This window comes from Carcharodon carcharias, chromosome 22, assembly GCF_017639515.1.
Source record: "Carcharodon carcharias isolate sCarCar2 chromosome 22, sCarCar2.pri, whole genome shotgun sequence".
NCBI lineage: Eukaryota > Metazoa > Chordata > Chondrichthyes > Lamniformes > Lamnidae > Carcharodon > Carcharodon carcharias.
In genome coordinates, this window is record NC_054488.1 from 51550667 (window position 1) to 51572665 (window position 21999).

At 42.4% G+C, this 21999-nt stretch overlaps 1 protein-coding gene across 1 annotated transcript in view; it reads left to right on the plus strand.

The window, feature by feature from the left end:
* Nucleotides 1-21999, plus strand: part of LOC121293673 (dynein heavy chain 17, axonemal-like) — a 729083-nt gene that overhangs the window by 238463 nt on the left and 468621 nt on the right. Inside the window, exons 22-23 of the mRNA XM_041216840.1 lie at nucleotides 3887-4003; nucleotides 16402-16488. Coding sequence (XP_041072774.1) covers nucleotides 3887-4003; nucleotides 16402-16488 — 204 coding nt within the window. The remainder of the gene's footprint in view (nucleotides 1-3886; nucleotides 4004-16401; nucleotides 16489-21999) is intronic.

Below are 21999 nucleotides of genomic sequence, written 5' to 3' on the forward strand. Positions count from 1 at the left end.
CCCGGAGGGAGCGATCCCTACGGAATGCCGATGGGGGGGTGAAGGGAAGATGTGTTTGGTGGTGGCATCATGCTGGAGTTGGCGGAAATGACGGCCTTGTCCTCACTTATCACCCCACCAGCCTCCGCATTCAAAGGATCATCCTCCACCATTTCCGCCAACTCCAGCATGATGCCACCACCAAACACATCTTCCCTTCACCCCCCCTATCGGCATTCCGTAGGGATCGCCCCCTCCGGGACACCCTGGTCCACTCCTCCATCACCCCCTACTCCTCAACCCCCTCCTATGGCACCACCCCATGCCCACGCAAAAGATGCAACACCTGCACCTTCACTTCCTCTCTCCTCACCGTCCAAGGGCCCAAACATTCCTTTCAAGTGAAGCAGCATTTCACTTGCATTTCCCCCAACTTAGTCTACTGCATTCGTTGCTCCCAATGTGGTCTCCTCTACATTGGAGAGACCAAACGTAAACTGGGCGACCGCTTTGCAGAACACCTGCGGTCTGTCCGCAAGAATGACCCAAACCTCCCTGTCGCTTGCCATTTTAACATTCCACCCTGCTCTCTTGCCCACATGTCTGTCCTTGGCTTGCTGATTGTTCCAGTGAAGCCCAATGCAAACTGCAGGAACAACACCTCATCTTCCGACTAGGCACTTTACAGCCTTCCGGACTGAATATTGAATTCAACAACTTTAGGTCGTGAGCTCCCTCCCCCATCCCCACCCCCTTTCTGTTTGCCCCTTCCTTTTTTTCCCAATAAATTATATAGATTTTTCTTTTCCCACCTATTTCCATTATTTTTAAATATCTTAAAATCTTTTATGCTCTCCCCACCCCCACTAGAGCTATACCTTGAGTGCCCTACCATCCATTCTTAATTAGCACATTCGTTTAGATAATATCACTAACTTTAACACCTATGTGTTCTTTTGTTCTATTGTTGTTGACATCTTTTGATGATCTGCTTCTATCACTGCTTGTTTGTCCCTACAACCACACCCCCCCTCCACTTCTCTCTCTCTCTCTCCGCCCCCCCCCCCCCCCACACACCTTAAACCAGCTCATATTTCAACTCTTTCTTGGACTCGAACTCAAGTTCTGTCGAAGGGTCATGAGGACTCGAAACGTCAACTCTTTACTTCTCCGCCGATGCTGCCAGACCTGCTGAGTTTTTCCAAATAATACAAGACACTCTGGCTGACTCATAATTGAAGGCAACACCCAAGTGGTCAAGGCAATGGCAACACATCTTTAAGATATAAATGGTCTGCTAATTGCAGGTTTATGTTAGACAATGACCTTGGTTGTGCTGCGTCTCTCTGGCTGTGTCTGGGTGCCGCTAGGCATCAGGAGCCATCCCTTCAGAGAATAACCCTTAGCTCCCATTCTGTCTGGATGTTGCGTCTGAGGAGTTGGTCTCAAGAGTTGCGGCATCTGGAACTCTCGAAGGATAAATGCATCATGACAGCACTCCAGGAACTGAGTACAGACCTGCAAGGTATGTTTCCTGTGTTCACGGACCAACTGGACAGTCAATGAGTGGAAGAACTTTTCTGTTCAGCAATCTGGCTGGCTGGTCTTTTGGTCCCTTGATAGTTACATGGATATAATTGAGGAGCCCCTGGTTCTAAGGGAATTCATTGATGGTAGCAAACCTCAATGCCCTCTGTGCCTATGATGGCCCATCTGTCTCAAACAGGATGTGTTTCCTGCCTTCTAGAATCGGGCATCTGAGACTTGCCAGATAGATAGCATGATGGGCTGCCAACTGTGAAGTGCCACTCTGGCCCACAGCTGATCCATGGAAATCCCTGGATGCATAAAAATTCAGGCTGATAGTGACCTTGACAGATCCAGGTAGAGGACTGCATGGGGACCATGGGGCATCAGGCCATTGTGGACTTGAGCGCAAATATCTGACACCATCTGCCCAGATAGATGTCGTCTCCTAAGGCACTAATGCTCTGTCATTTTCAGGTCAATGACTCTTGGGCAGTACACCCAATGTCTTAGTTAATGCCTTCATTCCCTTGCAAATCTTTGCTGTGCTCCTTTGGCCTCCTATTGACCAGGAGGATACATCTGCTGAAGCCCTTCCTCGGTCTTTGCCCAATGTTTGAATAGCCTTCTCCCATCTTAACTCCCTCAGCCAGTGCTTGTTCATTTACCAGGGCTGCCTCCACCAACCTTTGATGTTCAAGTGATGCCAACAGCCTCACGTCTCTCTCAAGGGTTCTACCACTCACTGTTCACAAATGCAACTTTTTCGTCACTCGTGATGACATCTCTGTGTCACTGGTTGAACAGCTGAGTATAAATCCCCGTTTCCTAAATGTGTTGACTATTGCATCCATTAGCACTCATGGCTTCCCAGTGTGTTCACGGCAGTTGCATCCTGAAGCAGCTGAAATCACAATGTCAATGGTAGAACAATTAAAATAGGGCAAGCACAAGAGGCCACATTTGGAGGAGAGCAGAGATTTTGCCTCTATGCTATTTCCCTCAACCATGCCATGCAGTAGTGACTTCCGCGATCTAACCACTCTCTCAGTGAAAAAGTTTCTCCTGAATTCTTTATTGGACGCATCACTGGATATCTTATGGGTCTTATTTATATAGTGACTTTAACGGACTGAAACATTGCAAGAAACTTCACAAGAATGTTATCAAACAAAATTTGACACTGAGCCAATTAGGAGATATTAGGACGTATGACCAAGAGCTTGGTCTAGGAGGTAAGTTTTAAGAAGCCTCTTAAAGGAGGTGAGAGAAGTTGAGAGGCAGAGAGGTTTAATGAAGGAATTTCAGAGCATAAGGCCTAGGCAGCTGAGGACATGGACACCAATGGTGATGCAGTTAAAGTAAGGGATGCAAAAAGGTCAAACATAGAGGAATGCAAGCATCTCAGAAAGTTGAGGTTACAAAGAAAGAGTGGACAGTGTGGGGTAGGGAGTGGGTGGTGGGGACACTGGGGAGAGAGTGGAGGGGTGTGTGATGAGAGTCAGGACAAGAGGGATTTGAAAACAAGGATGTGAATTTTGAATCTTTGCTGGACTAGGAGACGATGTAGGTCAATGAGTACAAGGTGATGGATAAACTGGATTTAATATGAGTTAGGATACAGGCAACAGAGTTTTGGATAAACTCAGATTTGTGGAGGGTGGACATGGGAAACCAGCCAAAAAAGCACTGAAATAGTCAAGTCTAGAATCAACAAAGTCATGATGAGGGTTGCAACAACAAATGAGCTAAGACAGCGGCTGAGTGGGGCGTTGATGCGGAGGTGGAAGTAGGCAATCTTCGTGGTGACAAGGATATGTGATTGGAAACTATGTTATGATCAAACACTGCATCATGGTTGCAAACTGGTTCAGTCTCAGACAGTTGCCAGGGAGAGGAATGGAACTGGTGGCTAAGGAACAGACAGGTAGGCAGGTAATGAAAGCAATGCCTTCAGTCTTCCCTATTTACTTAGAGGAAATTTCTGCTCATCAAGAATTAGATGTCAGACAAACACTGTGACAGTTTAGAAACAGTGGAGTGGTTGAGAAAGATGGTGGTACAACAGAGCTGTGTGCCTTTAGAAAACATGTAGAATTGATGTGTTTTTGGAGATGCTGGAGAAACTAGATAAGTACCTGAAGGAAAAAGGAGCAGAATGATACTTTGAAAAGGTGAGATTAAGTAAATAGAGTGTGAGTAGGTTGATGTGCAGCATAAATACCAGCATTGACTTGTTCAGCTGAAACCTGTGCTTTAAATTGTCGTAATTCAATGTAATTGTGCTGATATTCAACTCCTGAGTCATTTTCAAAAATAATGATGAAACAATGATGATCTATTTCATAATTGAAATATATTTCTGGTATTTTATATTTAGGATCTTCCAGAACAATGGAACAATACAAAGAAAATTTCTGTAATTTGTAAGCATGCTGTGGCACCTTTGCAAGCCAATGAAGTCAATGTCATTAGAAGAAAGTGTCTACGATTTGAGGTAAGACATTCCTAAAAAAAACTGATGGTTATTGCCTATGACCTTGACCTAATGTTTACCCAGTTATTTTAAATGTGCTTATGTCTGGTAAATTGGGAGTGGAGTGAGTATTTACAAATACTTTAAGCTTTCGTTTGGCAGTTGTAATTTTAGTGGAGATATCCAAATAAGTTAGGACTTACCCTCTCAGGTTTGCCTTGCAGCTAGATCACCTCAGGTTTCCTGATCTGAGGGCTCAATCATAAAGTATACCAACAGTTTGAACACCTCTATGTCTAGGCAACCTGCTAGCAATGATAGAAGAAAGTGTTCTATTCCAAACATTTTATAGGGTGGAACCGGAGCCAATCTTTACACACTTTTATAAACATTTATCTACAGAATTATACATTACTAGCATACATACACCTCCTAATCCAAAAACCAAAGTTTTAGTCTGTGATTGACTCTTTTGAAATTATCTTAGAGGTTGTCAATTATGACAAACCCAGTGCCTCATTTGAAAGAGGCACCACTAGCCCATTGTAACAAACCACCTCCACCCCCAAAATCTTAAAGGAAACTTAACAAATCAAATAAAAAGATATTTCCAGGGTAAGAATACACTTCAGTCCCCCTGGTGTCACTGTTTGTGGAAGGCCTCAAGTGTACTGGTGGACATCATGTGCTCCCTCTCCGAGGTTATGGGGGCAAGGCTGTAGCCATGGAAGAGAGGCAGGCAATTGGGTTCTAAGCAGCTTAAGTGAATGCCTAGTTAGTGGCCATCACCATCCATAGTTAATATACAAATTCCAGATTCCCTTCTCTCCAAATACAAATTAGAATTAATATGCACAACCAAAATTTCAAGACAAATTAAAAATCTCCATATTCTGTACAGAGCATTACATTGTGAGGTGTCATTCCTCTAACAATTTATTCATACACGCATTTCTTTTTGTAAAACAATTAGGTAATTGATGACTTGAAACCACCCATTTAATTTTCGAGATTTCCTTTTTCTGCAACATTTGTTTTAAGCGAGCAAGATCAATCTGCAACCTTTTCCCATTCACTTCATAGAGTGTACATTAGCCCACAATGAACTGTTATGATCTCTGTGGATTGATAACTTTTAAAGGGAAATTTGAACTCCAGTTGTTAACTGAAAGAAAGACACCGCTCTGTGTTCTGCTGGACCAGATTCTCCATGGCATTGCCATCCTCTCCATGGAGGTCTCCATACATGTACATGTGAGCACCACTTCATCTCGCAAGCCACTCTGTTGAGGGCTTCCCATGCCTTCTGGCAACTCTCCAGGACGAGTTGGAAGGCCAAATCTAGAATGTCGTCACCTGACTCGGACCTCACAGATGCCTGTTCTCCAGCAGCCCTCCGAGTGCCAGGAGCTCGGCTGAACCAGCCTCCTCCTCTAGTGACCACCAGATTGTGAACCTGAGCCTGCTCTAGATCTAGGTCCCACTAAGTTGTGTGTCTCTGCGCTGGTGGAGGGTGTGGTGTGCTATGATAGGTCTTCCAGGCTGTTTATTTTCGGCTCTTTAATGGACAAGGTGTCCACTTGGCTGGAGATGAGGACCTTGATGGAGTTGAGGGATTGGCTGGCTGAGGGTGTTGATTACTTGGCAGAGCTCCCTGTGAACCAAAGTGGGGATAATTAGTGCATGGCAGCACAGTAAAAAGCAGGAGAGAGATCACTCACATTTGCATTGAGAGAGGGATGATGTGTTGCAGGAGCTTCACGAGGTATTTCGCTGCTGACCTCACCATCACCGCAGGCACGGTCCATGTCCTCACCAGTCAGCACAATGGCACGCTCCTCAAAGTGACTCAGGGGCCTAATGTGGGCCATTCTACCCCCAGTCTGGGACCTCTCCCTGTTGATGTGAGCAGGCTTCTCCTGCATGGATACAGATGGAGAGAGTGTGAGCAGGACACATGGCACTGCATGGAATGTTTGTGTGGTAAGTGGAGTCACGGACAGGATGAGGACGTGAGCTCCAGAGGTTATGCGCCTGATGGAGATGTGAGGGTGTCTGTGAGAGTTAGTGGTATTGTCCTTTGAGGTATGAGATCCCTGTGGATGTGTGATGAGTTTGTGAGTGTGTAAGTTGAGAGTGATGAGCAGAGTGACTTATCCTGGTGGAACAGATGAGACCATTCATCCTTTCTCGGCACTGGGTGGCTGTTCTCTTTTGCAGGGCATTGGTGCTGACCACCGCTGCCACCGCTTCCCATGCTGGATTGGTGAAGACGCTGCCCCTCCTGTGACCAGAGCATGGGTAGAAGACATCACAGTGGGCCTCCAAAAGGTGCTCGACAGATGCATCTCTAAACCCAGGGGGTGGGGGGGGGCTGCAGTTTTTTTGCCTTTCGGGACCATTCTGTCTTTTGTGCAGCAGTCCTGGCTGGAAGAACTGAGATGTGGTACGCAAGGCTGCACTTCAAATGTGGAGCCTGCTGTGATGAAGCAGCGAGGTGATGGCATGAAGGGCGAATGGGGGCCCGCCCGCCATTGATACGGCACGTTTCCCAGGAATGCATAATTAATGTGGCAGGTTTAGGATAGTACGACGTGAGAAGCCGCCATTCTGGCAGGCAGATAAAATGTTGTTTTCCCCGTCCGCTACTGCACTCAGTGTAAATCTGGGATGATTCTTCCCATGGAGTCTAGTCCGTGATGTTCAGGAAGCTCATGACACCCTCAATGAATGACATGGAGTTAACAGTATACAGATAAATATTACTAAATGTAATGCCATGCAAATAGACTTCACTAAGACATGAGCACGTTCCCCTTGACATAAAGTTAGGCAGTTACACCCTGGCAGAGGTGAAAGGATTGAAAATTCTAATTTGAAGTGGGTGGCTAAGTGAACAATATGATAATTGTTGTACATTCTCAGATCGCTCATCCCTTTCAGTCTCCCTGTGCATGATCTATTGTTAATTTACACTGGCTACATCCATCCCTTGGTTGAATATGCTGTGTCTGCATGGCATCCTGGCCTCACACACTCACAATTCACACACAGATCAAATTCACGCAAAAGCTCGCGCACTGAGATAGGGTACCAGATATGCAACAAAATCTTTCATGTCACAAAACTTGAAACCCTACAAACAGGAAGAGTAAATATTGATACAGTTCGGAAGGCTCTTTATGCAATCTATTCAATTTCAGGACTGCTTGTTCCCACCACGCCCTGAGCAATCAAGCCAACCTGGAGTTCAAATAAATTCAAACCTGAAAGATACAGGTTTCATGGTACCCTTCCATGGTATGGAACCTCAATGAAGTACTTAAATTATGAAATTTACATGTACTTCAGTGTCTGTAATATAGGAATGGTGTTTTTATTTGTGATTTTAATATAATTTTAATTCAACATTACCCATTGTTACGACCAAGATGGGAGGATTGTGCGAATGATCCAGCCCCACTATCCTGCAGGCCGTACCATTAATTTAAATGTTTAATTTGCTCACCAAAATGGCCAATTGTTTACTTAAACTTTGAGCACCCAGAAGAAAAGAGACTCTGACCAGGTTTCTTTCAAAAAACTCAATGATTAATTTAATATAAATCAAAACTCCTTTTAAACAAGTTTCAAGAACTTGTTGACACAAGATTGTAATCTGGACGTGTAACTAACTAACCATTTAAAGCTTCCTCAGCATACACGTGTACACAGACAAGCAAAACACACACAGGTAGTCTCTGCAGAGCTGGGCTGATGGGAAAAAAAACTTTCTTAGAAAGGAAAAATAAATAAAGTTCACAGAGGTTTGATGCTGTCGATCTGAAGTTCCCTCGGGTGGGCCCAGTAGATGTCGGGAAGTTTACCAACGGTGCTTCAGCGTGGAGGAGAGTATAGCTGGACCAATTCTTCCTGTCTCAGCTAGCAAGTCCAAACTTATGCAGACAAGCTACACATAGCTGAGTATTATCTGGCTATAGGTCGAGAACCGTACACGGTTTCACAAAGCAGAGAGGGAGAGAGAGCTAGTGAGGGTAGTCTTCTGTTCTCAGACTTTCCCCAACAAGACTGAAAGCAAAACCACAGCTTTAAATTTAAGGTTTGCCTCTGCCATGTGATTGCCTTTTTGTTTTGCAGCTTTTCATTAATTAAAGAGTTTTGCAGTTCAAAACAAACAAACAAACAACTCCTTGTCAAGTAACATATAGCTCAGGCGATTGCTTGGAAGAGGCCTGCTTGGTGACAGTTCCAAGGTGAACTTATGAGCCTTTTTAAAAAAACTCTCGGGTAACCTCCAATCTCCTTTCATATTTTAAAAAGTAAAAGCCAGTTTAAAGAGATATGATTCTAACACCATCCTTTAATATCCATCCACCACTTCTCTGCTATCCGCTGAATTTTTTTGTTTATTTCTGTTACTAAATTACTGTTACATGTTTGGACATTTTTAACCTGGTTAATTAGTTTGTATATGAATTTTTCGATGTTTGTCACATTGCAATTCAGCCTTTGGGCTGCAAACATGTTTCTTGAATAAAATACCATTATTATTATTATTATTATTACATGGACCACAACAACTGGATCCTCCCTTCTATACCCCAAGTTCATCTCCTGTTGCGAGGAGATGTCCTTAACCCTGGCACTGGGCAGGAAACACAGTGTTTAGAGCTCCCAGTCGCAGCTGCAGAGAACAGTATCTATCCCCTGACTGTACAGCCCCCATTTTTACCATATTCCTTTTCACTCCCATCAGTTGAATTTCATTAGGCACCATGGTGCCATGGCAGTTTGCTCATCCATCCTGCAGTCCTTGTTGTCACCCACACAGGGATCAAATACTTCATACCTATTGGTCAAAGTAAAGGGCTGAGGGTCCTCCCATTGGTACATGCTGGATACCCATACCTGCCTTGTTGTAAGGTTGTATGTTGTCTCATGAAGAAGTCTAGAGGCTTGTATGGTTGAACAATAACTGTTTACTAATAACACATAACTATATATTATATATATATATTTATGATACAGTCCTGACTAGGTGCTATATTCATGTCAACTTCTACCTGACTTCCTATTACATTCTACTACTCCCATGCGACTCTCTACATCATAACCACAGAATCACACAGTGCAGAAGAGACCCTTCAGTCCATCGAGTCTGCACCGACACATGAGAAACACCTGACCTACCTACCTAATCCCATTTACCAGCACTTGGCCCATAGCCTTGAATGTGGGTGGTTCTGTTTCTGCACTCCAACATTAACTCTTACAGTCCTCAACACCCTAATACTACACCTCTGCATCTTTACCCAAATGTATTTAAAATAATATTTACATGCTACCCCTTCTCCCCCCAAGTGTCTGACTTTACAGATTCAGAAGATCTGGAGTCTTTACGACTCTTCCAGATTTAGTTCTTTTTACGTTTGGAGGAGTGATAGTCTCAACTGCTTTGGGCTGACTTTGTTGGTTTGGAGTTGAAGTTGTAGTATTTGGTGTGTCAGATACTTGAGTGTCAACATCTGGTTCACATCTTGTGCTCCTTAGTGTTGTATTTTTCTTTGTCAACAATCTGCCTTCCTTGGTTGGATACCAGATCCCTCTCCTTCCAGAGGGAATGTTTGTTCCATTCAATCATAGAGTAGACTCGGGTTTTCTTTTTCAGTGAGGTTTGCCATGTTTTCTCTGGAAGTTGAAGGTTAACACCCTTTTGTTTGTATGTTCCTCATCCTTGAGCTCAATCTACAGTTTTAATGCTACATTCTGTTTCTTCATGTGCACTTGTGCCTCCTTGAGTTTTGTCTTGGTGAGTTAGCAGTCATTTCCCTCCTGCTCCAGGATTGACTTCATGTGTATTTGAGCTTGAAGCACCAGCTTCATTGCTGTAGTTTTACCTAGTTCTGTGACACAGCACCTGTTTTCTAAAGTTTGGGCTCAACCTTCTGTTGCTGCTCCTTCCCCTCTGTATCTTTTGTTTTAAGTATATTAGTGTTCATCTGGAGGTTGGCTGGTCTGACTGACGAAGATTATCTTCTGCTGTCTGCAAGGGAGCTGGAATAACTGCCTCTGCAAAGAGTGAGGACAATTCCTAACTAAATCCCAGTCCAGATCATCAGCACTGATGGATCTCTTGGGAGTCTCCAGTTCAGTGTAGTTGACTACAATAGTTGTTTTGACATCTTCTGCCAGTTTGAGGAGGTTGAGGGCAACACAGCCCTCTCTGCTCAGGAGAGAAAAGGGTCGATTGCGGATGATTTCGATAGTTCTCTTGTTGCCATACCAGAGCAGCTCTTGAATCATGCCTGTGACTGGTAGTTGGATTCCTCTGGGACCATACAGTGGTTTGTCTGTCATCTGTAGCCAGAGGTCTTTTAGCCAAAGTTCCTTATCCATCAGGACTGTCAGACTGGCTCCTGTGTCTAATTTGAATTTCTTGAGATATGTCAGCATTCCAAAATATGAATCTGGGATTATTCCCAAGAAGCATTGTTAGACGACTCCTTGGTGTGGCTCAATTATCTCACGGACTCATTTGGGATCCTCCGCATGTCCTGAGGTTTTGAACTTACACATCTTTCCAAAATGTCCCAGGTGGTTGCAGTGAAAGCACTAATCAATGATTGCTGGGCACTGCTCATGTGAGGTTTTTTGGTGCCACAGCGCTGGCATATTCTGCCATCATCTTGTGTTTTGCTTAGGTATTGCTTTCCTTCCCTTGGAGTCTCCTTGCTGTTTTGTTGCTTTATAAGCTGGACTGTTGGGGTTGTTCTGTACCACATTTCAACAAGTGGATGTTCAATTATCTAACAATTTGGATGGCTTTTTCTAAAGTCAGATCTTCTTCAGATTGGAGTATATCCGAAAGAGTATCATCAACATTCCCACTACTATTTGGTCTCTTATGAGCTCATTTGATACCTGGGGTCACCATGGTCACAGCTTTTAGCTAATCTGTATAACTCACTTAAGAAGTGCATTGTTAATAATCACACTTTCAGTTTATAAAGATCAGAAACTCTTTAAGTTTAATTTTCCATGCTGTCTGGATCAAAAGTGAAACCAGATTGAACTGCCTCTGCACACATTACTTCAACCTCATGCAATTGTGAAATGTGGACCCCTGGAACAGTTACACATAGCACATTAGTTCCTAGCTAAGTAATTCCTAGCAACTTATAGATATTTACAGATAATGCTTGCTCCAAAATTTTATTGCTTCTTGGGGTAAAGTAGGTGTCAAAGGACTACATGACCTCTTCAAAGTGTTAAAAGATTCATTTATTCCTTGTTTGGCAATTATGCTGTTGGCTATTGGTCCAACTGAATATAATTGTCTATTCATTTATTTGTCTCTGCTTTCTTATTCAAACCTGATGCTATCATATGTCTTAAAAATCTTCTTCTCCATAACGACTTTGGATCTGGGCTGCAGCGCTCTTCAAGGCGCACTCATTAAAATAATTGGTCTGCCAGAGCTGCCTGATTATTGTGCCAAATTTAAAAGTTTATTTTAGTCTTTTTCTTCAGTTTGCTCACCCTTTTACAATCCAGCAAACTCTGCTTTCGATCAGGTCTCGCAATGGACCTCCACATGCTCTGGTGGAGTGCTCTTATGCTACACAGTGAATCTTTCTTTTGTCCTTCAGCCTCCATGTCTGTAATGGAGCTTCTTAGACAATCTCCAGCTGTGTATTCAAGGACTTCAAGTGAGGCACACTTCTCTCAGGTCAGATTCCAGTTTTTTTTTACTTCTTCATTCTTAGGGATTTTGGGTTTCTTCACCTGCTACCACCATGTTACAAGGTTGTATGTTGTCTCATGAAAATGTCTAGAGGCTTGTATTATTGAACAATAACTGTTTATTCATAACACATAACTATATACACCTTGAAAGGATGCAGTCCTGACTAGGCACCATCTTCATGCTGACTTCTATCCAACACACTACTACACTCTATTACTCCCATGTGACTGTTCACATCATAATGTGAGCGGTCCTGTTTCCCCAGTCCCACATTAACCCTTACAGTCCCGATTACCCTAATATGATATGCCTGACTCATAGTCACATCCTCCTGTCCCTGACCATTGATCAAGTAAGGCTCTACTTAACCTAAGGGATAAGGCTGCCTTCTGGAACAAAATGTCCAGGTAACTCTCCCCATCCCTGGCTCCCCACAATATCTGCAACTCAGTCTCCAACTCAGCAACTCTGAGCTGAAATTACTTAAACTGGTGACAGATAACACGTTCTCACACTCAGCAAAAGGTAAGGAAAGATTCCACACAATTGGGGTATTATTGCTTGGACATGAGGCATCCCTGATCCACTTCTCTCCCAAAGTGAAGGGGCACCATCAAAAACCCGTTAACTTTAATCAAAGAATCATAGCAACAAAATGCCTCCCAAACACAAATGCTTGCAGAGTCCTGAATAAATATTCATGATCTACCCTGTTGAAAGCCTTTTCTTGACCTAGCAAAAGGAAGGCTATTAACAGATTAGCTCTATTGAAATGGTGCATCAGGTCACTATTGTCATGGATGGTTTGGTCTGGGACCGTGTGGGCCACCGTTGTTTGAAGGAAAGTATACATGGCCCTTGCTAAGAACTTATAGTCCATGCTGAGGAGGGAGACTAAGATCCAGTTCTTAATTAGGCAGAGATTTTCTCTGTTTAGTGGCGGGATGATGACGACCCTGCGTCAGGAGAGGAGCACTGCCTGCTCCAATTGCTTGACCCAAGCTAGCCTTCTGCCTCCTGGTCAACTTTCTTGCGTGTCCCTGACTTAGAAGATGCAGATGTGACCCTTACCCACTTCCCACCATGGCCTTAAGGGGAGACCCTGCCCCCTGCCAGTCCCACCCAGCCCCATGCTTCTTTCTCCAGTTGGTTCAGAATTGAAGGAATGAGTCCCAGAACCACTTGTCCCCTAGCAACTGTTTGCTGAAATGCCAAGATGTAGACCCTGCCTGTGTGTCATGTAGAATAAGCTCCATCCAAACTAGGCAGTGGCTTGAGCATGGTGTCAGCTGCATGGAGGTTTTTGGGAAGCAGGAGACTTACGCCTGAGAAATAGGTCGTTGCGAGAGGTGCTTGATTCTAGACTCTCTTCCATGTCTCAGGAAAGTGAAAGTACTGGAATCAGACTGGAGATTTCACTAGATGCTCACCAAGTCAAAGAGTCCCGACCAGGTCCTTCAGTATCTCAATCACCATCAGGCCAGGTGCGGTACTGGAGCCGTTCCTTGCCTCGAAGATGCAGGTGAAATCCCCCACCCCCCACCAAGAATGATACACTGTCAGCCTCAGTGGAACTGAGATGAGCGAACACTACCATGGTTTTGCAATTCATGTAACTTAGCCGTCCTTTGTGACACATCCAAATCTTATTTCAGGGTTATTGGCTACACTCTGATCAAATTGCTTTCCTATCATTGTTTGTTTCAACCACCTTCTAATGAATTGTTTTAATTGCATTGAAGTTCATTTTTAAATGTCACATATTTCTGTTCATCTTTGATGAAAACTAGAGTGTAAGTGAACCATCACAAATAGAATATTGCATTGATATGCATAATGTTATCTCTGTTACATCTATCATATATATTCTATCAAATGATAAAACAACTCTAATGCCCTTTACTGTGATATTCATATCATTTTGAACTTAACCACTAAAATCTCTCCAGTATTGAAAAATATTCATATACAGCAATAATTCTGAGGTGACTAAAAGTCATGTCAGCTATCTGTCAGAGAGAGATAGAAAGAGAAAAGGGAGGGTAGGAGAAAGGTTACTAGGGTGGGATCACCACTTAAATGAGGGCTCAGTGGGTTGGTGGGTGTAGCAACGGCTGCACTTTAGGAGATTATCATAGTCTCTAGTAGATCTAGTAGTGATCTTCCTGGTAAGGGGAGGAGATATCTTCACCCAGGACAGCTGGAGCTACCCAGACACAGCCCTCCACCAGGTCTTATTGATGAGATTAAAGAAAGTTTTACCTAGGCAGTTCCAGCTATCTGGGCCAGGCCATGTGAAAGGAGGGCAAGAGGAAATGTGTGCAGCCTGAAACGTTAACTCTTTTGTCCTCCACAAATGCCGCCTGACCTGCTGAGTATTTCCAGCATTTTCTGTTTTTATTTCAGATTTCCAGCATCTGCAGTATTTTGATTTTGTGGCCATGTAATAGGGACAGGAGTCACATAATAGTAGATATTTGTTGTTGCAATCTTCTAGTTTCATGGTTTACATTAATATTTTAGAGGTAACTTTTAATTTTGGGAAAATTCAGTTTGTAAATGAAAGATAAATATCACGAAGCTGTTAAATAGAGCTAGAGTAATGGCCATTCAAAGGGTGACCTGTGTTTATTTAATAAGGACAGAGCTAGAAGGGAGACAGCCATAAAATGGCAGATGGGCTTGTTTAGCTGGAAAACTGGAGACAGTGTGTCTGAGAATTATTGTCTTATTTTTGTTAGTAATGTGAGTTATTCATGCAGACCTGAAGGTCAAAGGGTTCGGTTTTGAAGCTAAATATGTATTAATTTACATACCTATAGGACATCTCAAATAGTCTCTGTTACCATAGAGATAAGTGATTTAGTGGTGGTAATTCTGGGAGGCTGTCAGTAGGATTTTTTTCCAGAAGGCTTTGGGTTGGAGTTCTGGGAAGCAAACAAGTATTTTTTTGCAAGCCCTGGGATGAGAAGGCAGAAAAACAATTTGCCAGGAGCTGTGGACCAGGAGCAGAGAGCTATTAGAAAGCAGGGGTGTTTTTAATTTTCTTTCCAGCCACTGCTCAGGAATTGCTAATGAGGCTCAGTCTTGTACTGAAGAAACCCCAAATCTAACTAGGTAGTTGTTGAAAACTTTGAAACTGGTCCCAAGAAAAAGGTAACTTCAACAGCGAGATAAGTAGCCAGAGATTTTCTGGGAGAAGTCAAAGTGGAAAAGAAAAGGTTCAGCTGAGGATTGCAATTAAAGTATATGTGATTGTGTTACATTGTGTCTTTTGATACTTAAGTATAATTAATTATTTAAGATAATGTTTATTTAGTAGTGTTTTCTTTGCTTGGCACGTGTCGTAAAATTAATTTGTTTCAAACAATGGAATCTTGTGGTTTGATTATTTCAGTAATTAATTAGGATCTTGGATTTCTATTTTTATAAGTTACTGGTCTCTACTGGAATCGTAATAATATGACTTTATTTGTATCAATTCCTCTCTCTAGTGACTGAGAATTGAACTTTTCACAGATGATGTGGAGAAGAGTATTGGGCATTTATCTGCACTTGCCACTTTCCATTACACTATTCATAGGAAAATAGGAACAGGAATTTACCATTCAGCCCCTCAAATCTGTTTCACCATTCATTCAGACCATGTCTGATCTCTATCTTATCTCCATCTACCTGCCATCTTTCCATAACTTTTAATACCCTGGCCTAAAAAGTGTTGTATCAGTTTTTAATTTTTCAATTGATGTAGCCTTAGTAGCTTTTTGGAGAGGGAATTCCAGACTCCCATTAACTTTTGTGAGAAGGAGTGTTTTTAAATATCACTCCTGAACTGCCTAGCTCTAATTTTAAGGTTATTCCCCTTATTTTGGACTCCCCACCCAAGAAAACAGTTTCTCTCAATCTATCAGGGATGAGAAATTTCTGCCCTATGGCGAAATTCCACCCTTTGGATCACAGAATTCCACCTCTTAGTTTTTGTTTCTGAGCTCAGCCTTACCCGAGGGAGCTATCACTCAGCCCCTTTCTCTATAATCCACTATCATCCAAGGCCCCTTCACTGATGGAGCGACTCCGCCTCAACCCAACAGCAGCCTGCCACTCAGCTCCAGTCTCCAGCTGCAGCTCTGGCCCAAGGTGGGAGGGAGATTCCAGGCAGCTATGATCTCAGCCACATCCTGCGCTAGGCAACAGCCTGTAATGCTGCTTTATTGCTGTTTTGTTTTTACTGACATCCGGGGTCAAGTTAATTTTCAGGGGTTATTTCATTATATCTATTCATTCATGGGATGTGAGTATTGCTGGTGAGGCCGGCCTTTATTGTCTATCCCTAACTGCCCTTGAGAAGGGAGTGGAGAGTTAAAATTGGGTCAGATTCGAAAATAATTTGTGAAGTGCTGTCATTGTTCTTTGCTTTGCATATACATTATTGATTATTATTGACATTTGCTTACTTACACTGTAATTGATATCTACCAAGTAAAATTTATTTTCATTGTTCTATGTGTCATTTTACCAGTTAAAATCCAAAAGTATTAAATGGTGAGATGAAATGCATTGATTTATAAGTTTTCTCTCTTGGATTTTCTTTACGTTTTATTTTACAAGTAAGACATTACAGTAGAATCCACTTGGTGCATTGATTTCTTTTTATATTTTACTTTTTCTGCAGATTAACCAACATGGTTTTAGACAAAAATTTAAAGCGAAGGCTCCTTTCAAGTTTGACAATCCAAATCCATATAAGGCTTTGGATAAGGTAATTATTAATTTGTATTTTAGTCAATTGGCTTGAAATTGTTCTGCACCATAGGATTCTTCTTCAAACAGCTGCGCCAAGAGAGCAGAGTAAATCTAGCCATAAGCAATCTAGCCTGGAAGAAAGATAAGGAAGATCTATCTTTCACTCTCAGTGCCTTCTTTTTGTGTAAGTTAATCAAGTTAATTCTCGTTTTCATTCATCTTCAGTTATCTCCATTTGTTGTTTGATGGATAAGAATTAAGAAGATAGTGCAGGATGAAGACCTAGGAGCTCTCCTGGCTCAGTGGGTGCTGTATGTTGGTTGTGACTAGCTAAGGAACAGTTGCAGAGATATAGATATGTCTTAACAATAACTGATTTATTGGATGAATATAACTATTTACAGATATTGACTAGAGGTGTTGCTCAGTCTAAGCCATGAGCTTTCTCCTTCTAGACTCTTAGTCATGTGACCCTGTCTTACATCATCATGTGGGCAGTATTATTTCTCCAATCCCACACATTAACCCTTTCAGCCCTGAACACCCTAATACTACATCTCCCTCCAAGTCTTTGTCCAAATATATTTTATATTCATATTTATATACTACCTCATCTCCTCCCAATCTCTGACTTCATAGGTTTAATTGGGCAAGAGATTTCACTCTTGTCAGATTTGGAAAATTGGTAATCTCCCTTTGGTCTTCTTTGGTTTGAGTTGGTTGCTCTTCAGTAAGGGTTGCAGTATCTAGTGCATTGTCAGTTTGATTGTCAACATCTGGTTCTCCCAAATTTATAATGGAAGGCTCTCTTTGGAGGAATGAGGATAAGATTTCTCCTGTTTCTTGTTATCCTGTCTTCAGGGTATATATTAAGTAAGAACATTGTTGATCATCATCACTTTGGACTATGATGCCTTCTCTGATTTTGTCTCTTATCCATACTTTGTCTCAATTCAGCAGTCCTGGAATTCTAGCCCTGGGATTAATTTCTTGGTTATGATGGGAAGGTGTGTTCAACGCTTTCTGCCCATGAGCAGATCAGACGTTGCAAATCCACATTGCAGTGGAGTGGACCTGTAGGTTAAAAGTGCCACTGGAAAGTCCTTGTTCTTCAAGAGAGTTTTAATAGTGCAGACGCCCCTTTCTGCCTCAATATTGGATTGGGCATACCTTGGAAAACTGGTGAAGTTCCTGGCGAAATGTGTGATGTCGATGGACACCACTGGCTTGGGATGCCATGACTTGGGATGCCAAAGACTTATTTCAATGACCTAATGACTGACTCAGTGCTGGTAGTGTGTTAATGTTTTACCTCGATCCACCTGGAGAAGTAGTTGATGATGATAAGGAAGGATTACCTGTTTTACATAAATAAATTCATTCCCAGATGTTCCCACGGTCTGGTATGGAACTGAATGGGGATAAGGGGCTCCCTTTGGTCTAGTTTGTGCACTCCTCCATAGACTTCTCTTCCACAGTCTTCAATATTCCCAGCCGTCACACAGCAGACTGGGCTCATGATTTGCATTTTATGATGCACATGTGGCCCTGGTGGATCCGTTCCAGAATCTCTGGTCAGAATGAGACAATAATTACCAACTGTTCATCATACAACAGCAGGTCATTGAATACAGTAAAAGATTTTTGTTGATCAAAGTTTATTTTCATTTCCATTTCACCAGAGCACTGCTGTGGCCAACCTTGCATGCAGTTTTGATGTATGCAAATGCAGTCATCATCCTGCATTTGCTTTTGTTGTAGCTTTTTGTAGCTCACTGGCAATTGTGATGCCACAAACTGTATTCTGAGTAGTATTCAACCTCGTTGACCAGATTAATATTCTGTGTTGCCAGATTGTCGACTGTGGCCCTGGATAATGTGTCTGCAGTCGTTTGCAGCTTGCCCTGGACATACATTGTCTCAGTGAAGTGCATTAGTTGCAGCCAGAATCTCTGGATTCTTAGGGGCATTCTGGCAAGTTCCTTTTCGCCCAGTAATGAGATTAATGGTTTGTGGCCCTTCCTGATCTTTCAGCCTCATGATATATTCGGTGAATTTCTCACAAGTCCACATGACTGCGAGAGCCTCCTTCTTTATAACCGCATACTTCATTTCTGTATGACATAGTGCCTGAGTCATGTAATAGACTGGTTGATGGCACCCATTGAGTTGTTCTTGAAATAGGACTGCCCCCAGTCCTATAGATGAAGCATCAGCTGCAATTGTGTTTGGTAGGAACGGGTCGTCGTGAGCCACGATCTCTGGTAAGAGCAGGATGTCTTTAATCTGGCAGAATGCCTGCTCTTAATGTGCATCCCAACAGGTGGCGTCACCATGACTTGCCTGGGTTCAAGAATTTTTCCAGCTGATTCATCATACCAAGGAATTGTTGAAGATCTGGAATGGATGACATGGTCGGAAATTCACTGATAGCCCTTGTTTTTTGTGGGTTGCCATTATGCCTTAGCTACTCACAATGCGGTCTAAATATCGAATGGACATTGTGGAGAATTCACACTTATCGTTAAGTGTCAATCCTTCTTACAGCAAACAGTTCAAGACAGCTTTAAATCTCAGTTTGGGCTCTTAAGCAGTTGATGTGTGGACAAGGATGTCATCCATGTGGCACATTGCGCCTTTAAGTGTAAGATTTTGGATTCGGAGGCCACAGATATCTAAGATAGGCAGTGGACTATCCATAAGTAATTTTACATCAGCTTATTAAGAAGCAACAGTTTAGGTATCTCTTTTGAGTACAAACACGTTTCCATCTGTTTCAGATGAAGTTACATTGTTTCATAGTTTGCCATTGTGAGATTTGAACTCTTGATCTTGGGGTTACAAACCCAGTACCATAACCACTTGGCTATTTAGGCCAAGCCAACAGTTTAGGTATGATGCATTAATTAATTAGACAGAAAAAATATATAACCTGTGACAGATGAGAGTGGTTTAACGATCCCAGAGGATGAACAGATGGTTGGCACAGAGTATATTGACTTCAATAGCATGTGATAGCAGCATTGTGCTCTCTAGCCAAAGTGTTAGGGGACTCTTCCCTCGGTCTTCCTCCATATTCCCTGGTTCATCTTCCTCTGAAGAAGGCGACTGCTTGACGAGGACTGCCACCTGACAAATACTTGTTAATATACCCTTTTTCTGGAGGCTGGTAGCTTACCCAGTGTCAATCCCCTATTCAAACCCTTCTGACCAATGGGTACAGGACAGGTCCATAAATGTCACGGTGATCACCTCCCCCCATGTTCGTCACCCTGCTCAAGGTCAGCTTTTTAGTTTACATCATGCTGAGGGTCATTCCCATGCTCTTTCTAAACACTTGCATAGATAAGAGGTACACAAGATGCCATCCTACCAACTTAGGAATGTCAACATGGAAGCCTGAGCCAAGTGACCCTGACGTTTTCAAGGATTGTTTAGAATTGTTGCCTGTTTAGAAATTGCTTTTCTGGAGAAAGAAAATCAATGCTGTATTAGCTAATCTTATAAGAGTTTTATACTATGCAAAAAATACCAGTTTATTAAGGACCCTAATTTATTACAAAGGCCTTGAAGATAGTAGACATTGTTCGCTGAAAAGTTGCGTGTGCCAAGGTGATGCCAAACGGCAAACTATTAAAGCAAAATCTACCAAATGGGGGAATAAAGTTGTCAACAGTTTAGATTTTTCATCTAACAGTACTGGCCAAAAGCCACTGTTGCCATTGAGGTTCAAGAACATTATATTCTTGGAGAGCTTATTCCAGCTGTCGAACACCAAGGACATCAGGTGGATTTCCCTCGCCACAGCCTTGTTGAGTTAAGTCAGGTCAACAAAGATGTGAAGAAACCCATTTGGTTTAGGAACTGGAACCATTCCAAGCACCATTCTATCAGCTTAGTGACAGAAGAAATGACTCCCACCTTGATTATCTCATCAAGTTGCAGTTGGGCCTATTTCATGATGAAATGACGTCTTGAGCTTTTGTTCCATAAGGGCCCTTTTACCCTGGAGTGTCTTTGACACTTTGACATTCTTTTGTTTAATAAGTTATACCATCATTAAGGATTTTCTGAATGGTGCTTTGTCTTCCCCTCTTAGTATGGCTGTGTTTTGTTGACTGAGGTCTGATTGTCTGGATAGCTGTATCACCTTCTCCAAAGTTAAGTTCTCTTTGCGTTACAGTATATCAGATAGGGTGTCGTCGGTAACCCCAACTATGATGCGGTCTCATATCAGCTCAGTTTTAAGATCACCATATTCACAACCTTCACTCAATCGATATAGGTCACTGATAAAGGGATCTACAGGTTCACCTGGTTTCTGGACCCTTTTGTTAAACATGGCCCTTTTGACTCAGTAAATTAAAATAGTTATCAAAGGCTTTTAAGACTCCTTTGAATTTGTCTGATGTTTCATTCATGCCTTGTCCTGTTATCACATCATCAGCAATTGCTCCGATATAGTACTATAATGTGTTGACTTTTTCAGCCCCAGACTCACTGTCTAATCTGGATGTAATTCTGAATCATCAAAATCTCTTTCTCCATTTGTTTGTAAAATTACTTTAAGAGTGATGTCCCTTTAAGAAGCTCAACATGCAGGTGAGCCAGGTACCTGGATGTCATCATGTGACCAGGCGTCAAGGCACCTCTCTGCACTGTAGTAACCTAGACAACAGGATGTGTCTAGAGTTTGCTCTACTGCTTGTATTGATTTAGCTGTAAATAAAACCCACCACGGATCCTCAGGTAAACGGAATCCACGTATCTCATCTGTGTTACATGTAGATAGCACAAGGATGTCATTACACCACAGTATTCAATTCTGTGACTGATTTGGCCCTTCCATATGCTCAAATCAGTCTAATAAGGTGAATTTGGAATCCTTAGCTGTTTTCAGCTCTTACGAGGTTTGGTTTGCCTTGATTTTTAAAACTTCTGTTGCAATAGTGGAGTTTTCCCATGCTGATCAGGCTTACACTGATACCTGCTGCATTCGCTGATCCTTTTTAGCTATCGTTCCTAAACTTTACAGAATTTTGAAACTAATCACTTGAAGTTACTATTAAGCTCCATACACTGGTTTTCCTCCTGCTGGAGAATCATGTTTAAGCCGCCAATATCTTTATCAATTGCTGCCTCGTGTCACCATGTGTAATGGTGCTGACCTCAGGCCCGGACTGTGGGGTGTATCAAAACCTGTTCTTCCTAAAATGGAATTTTTCCCAGTGCTGCCTGCTGACTGCACCATTAATTTTAAAATTTTGAGCCTTTGAGGTTTGCTCACCCTTCCTCAAGTGTCACTAGGTTTTTTGACCCTACTGCTAGATCAGGATTTTTCATGGGTCATCATGTGCTATGGTGTAGCCTTTAATAAGCTGAACAGTTGATTTTTTCCCCTGCCTCTCAGCCTGCACATTTTCTGCTCTTTTGGAGACTTTCAACTGTCTTACCATAGTCTTTAGTTTTGGCCCCCTTTCTCAGGTCAGACGTGCAAACCTTTTTAAAGCTGATTTCAGAGATTTGG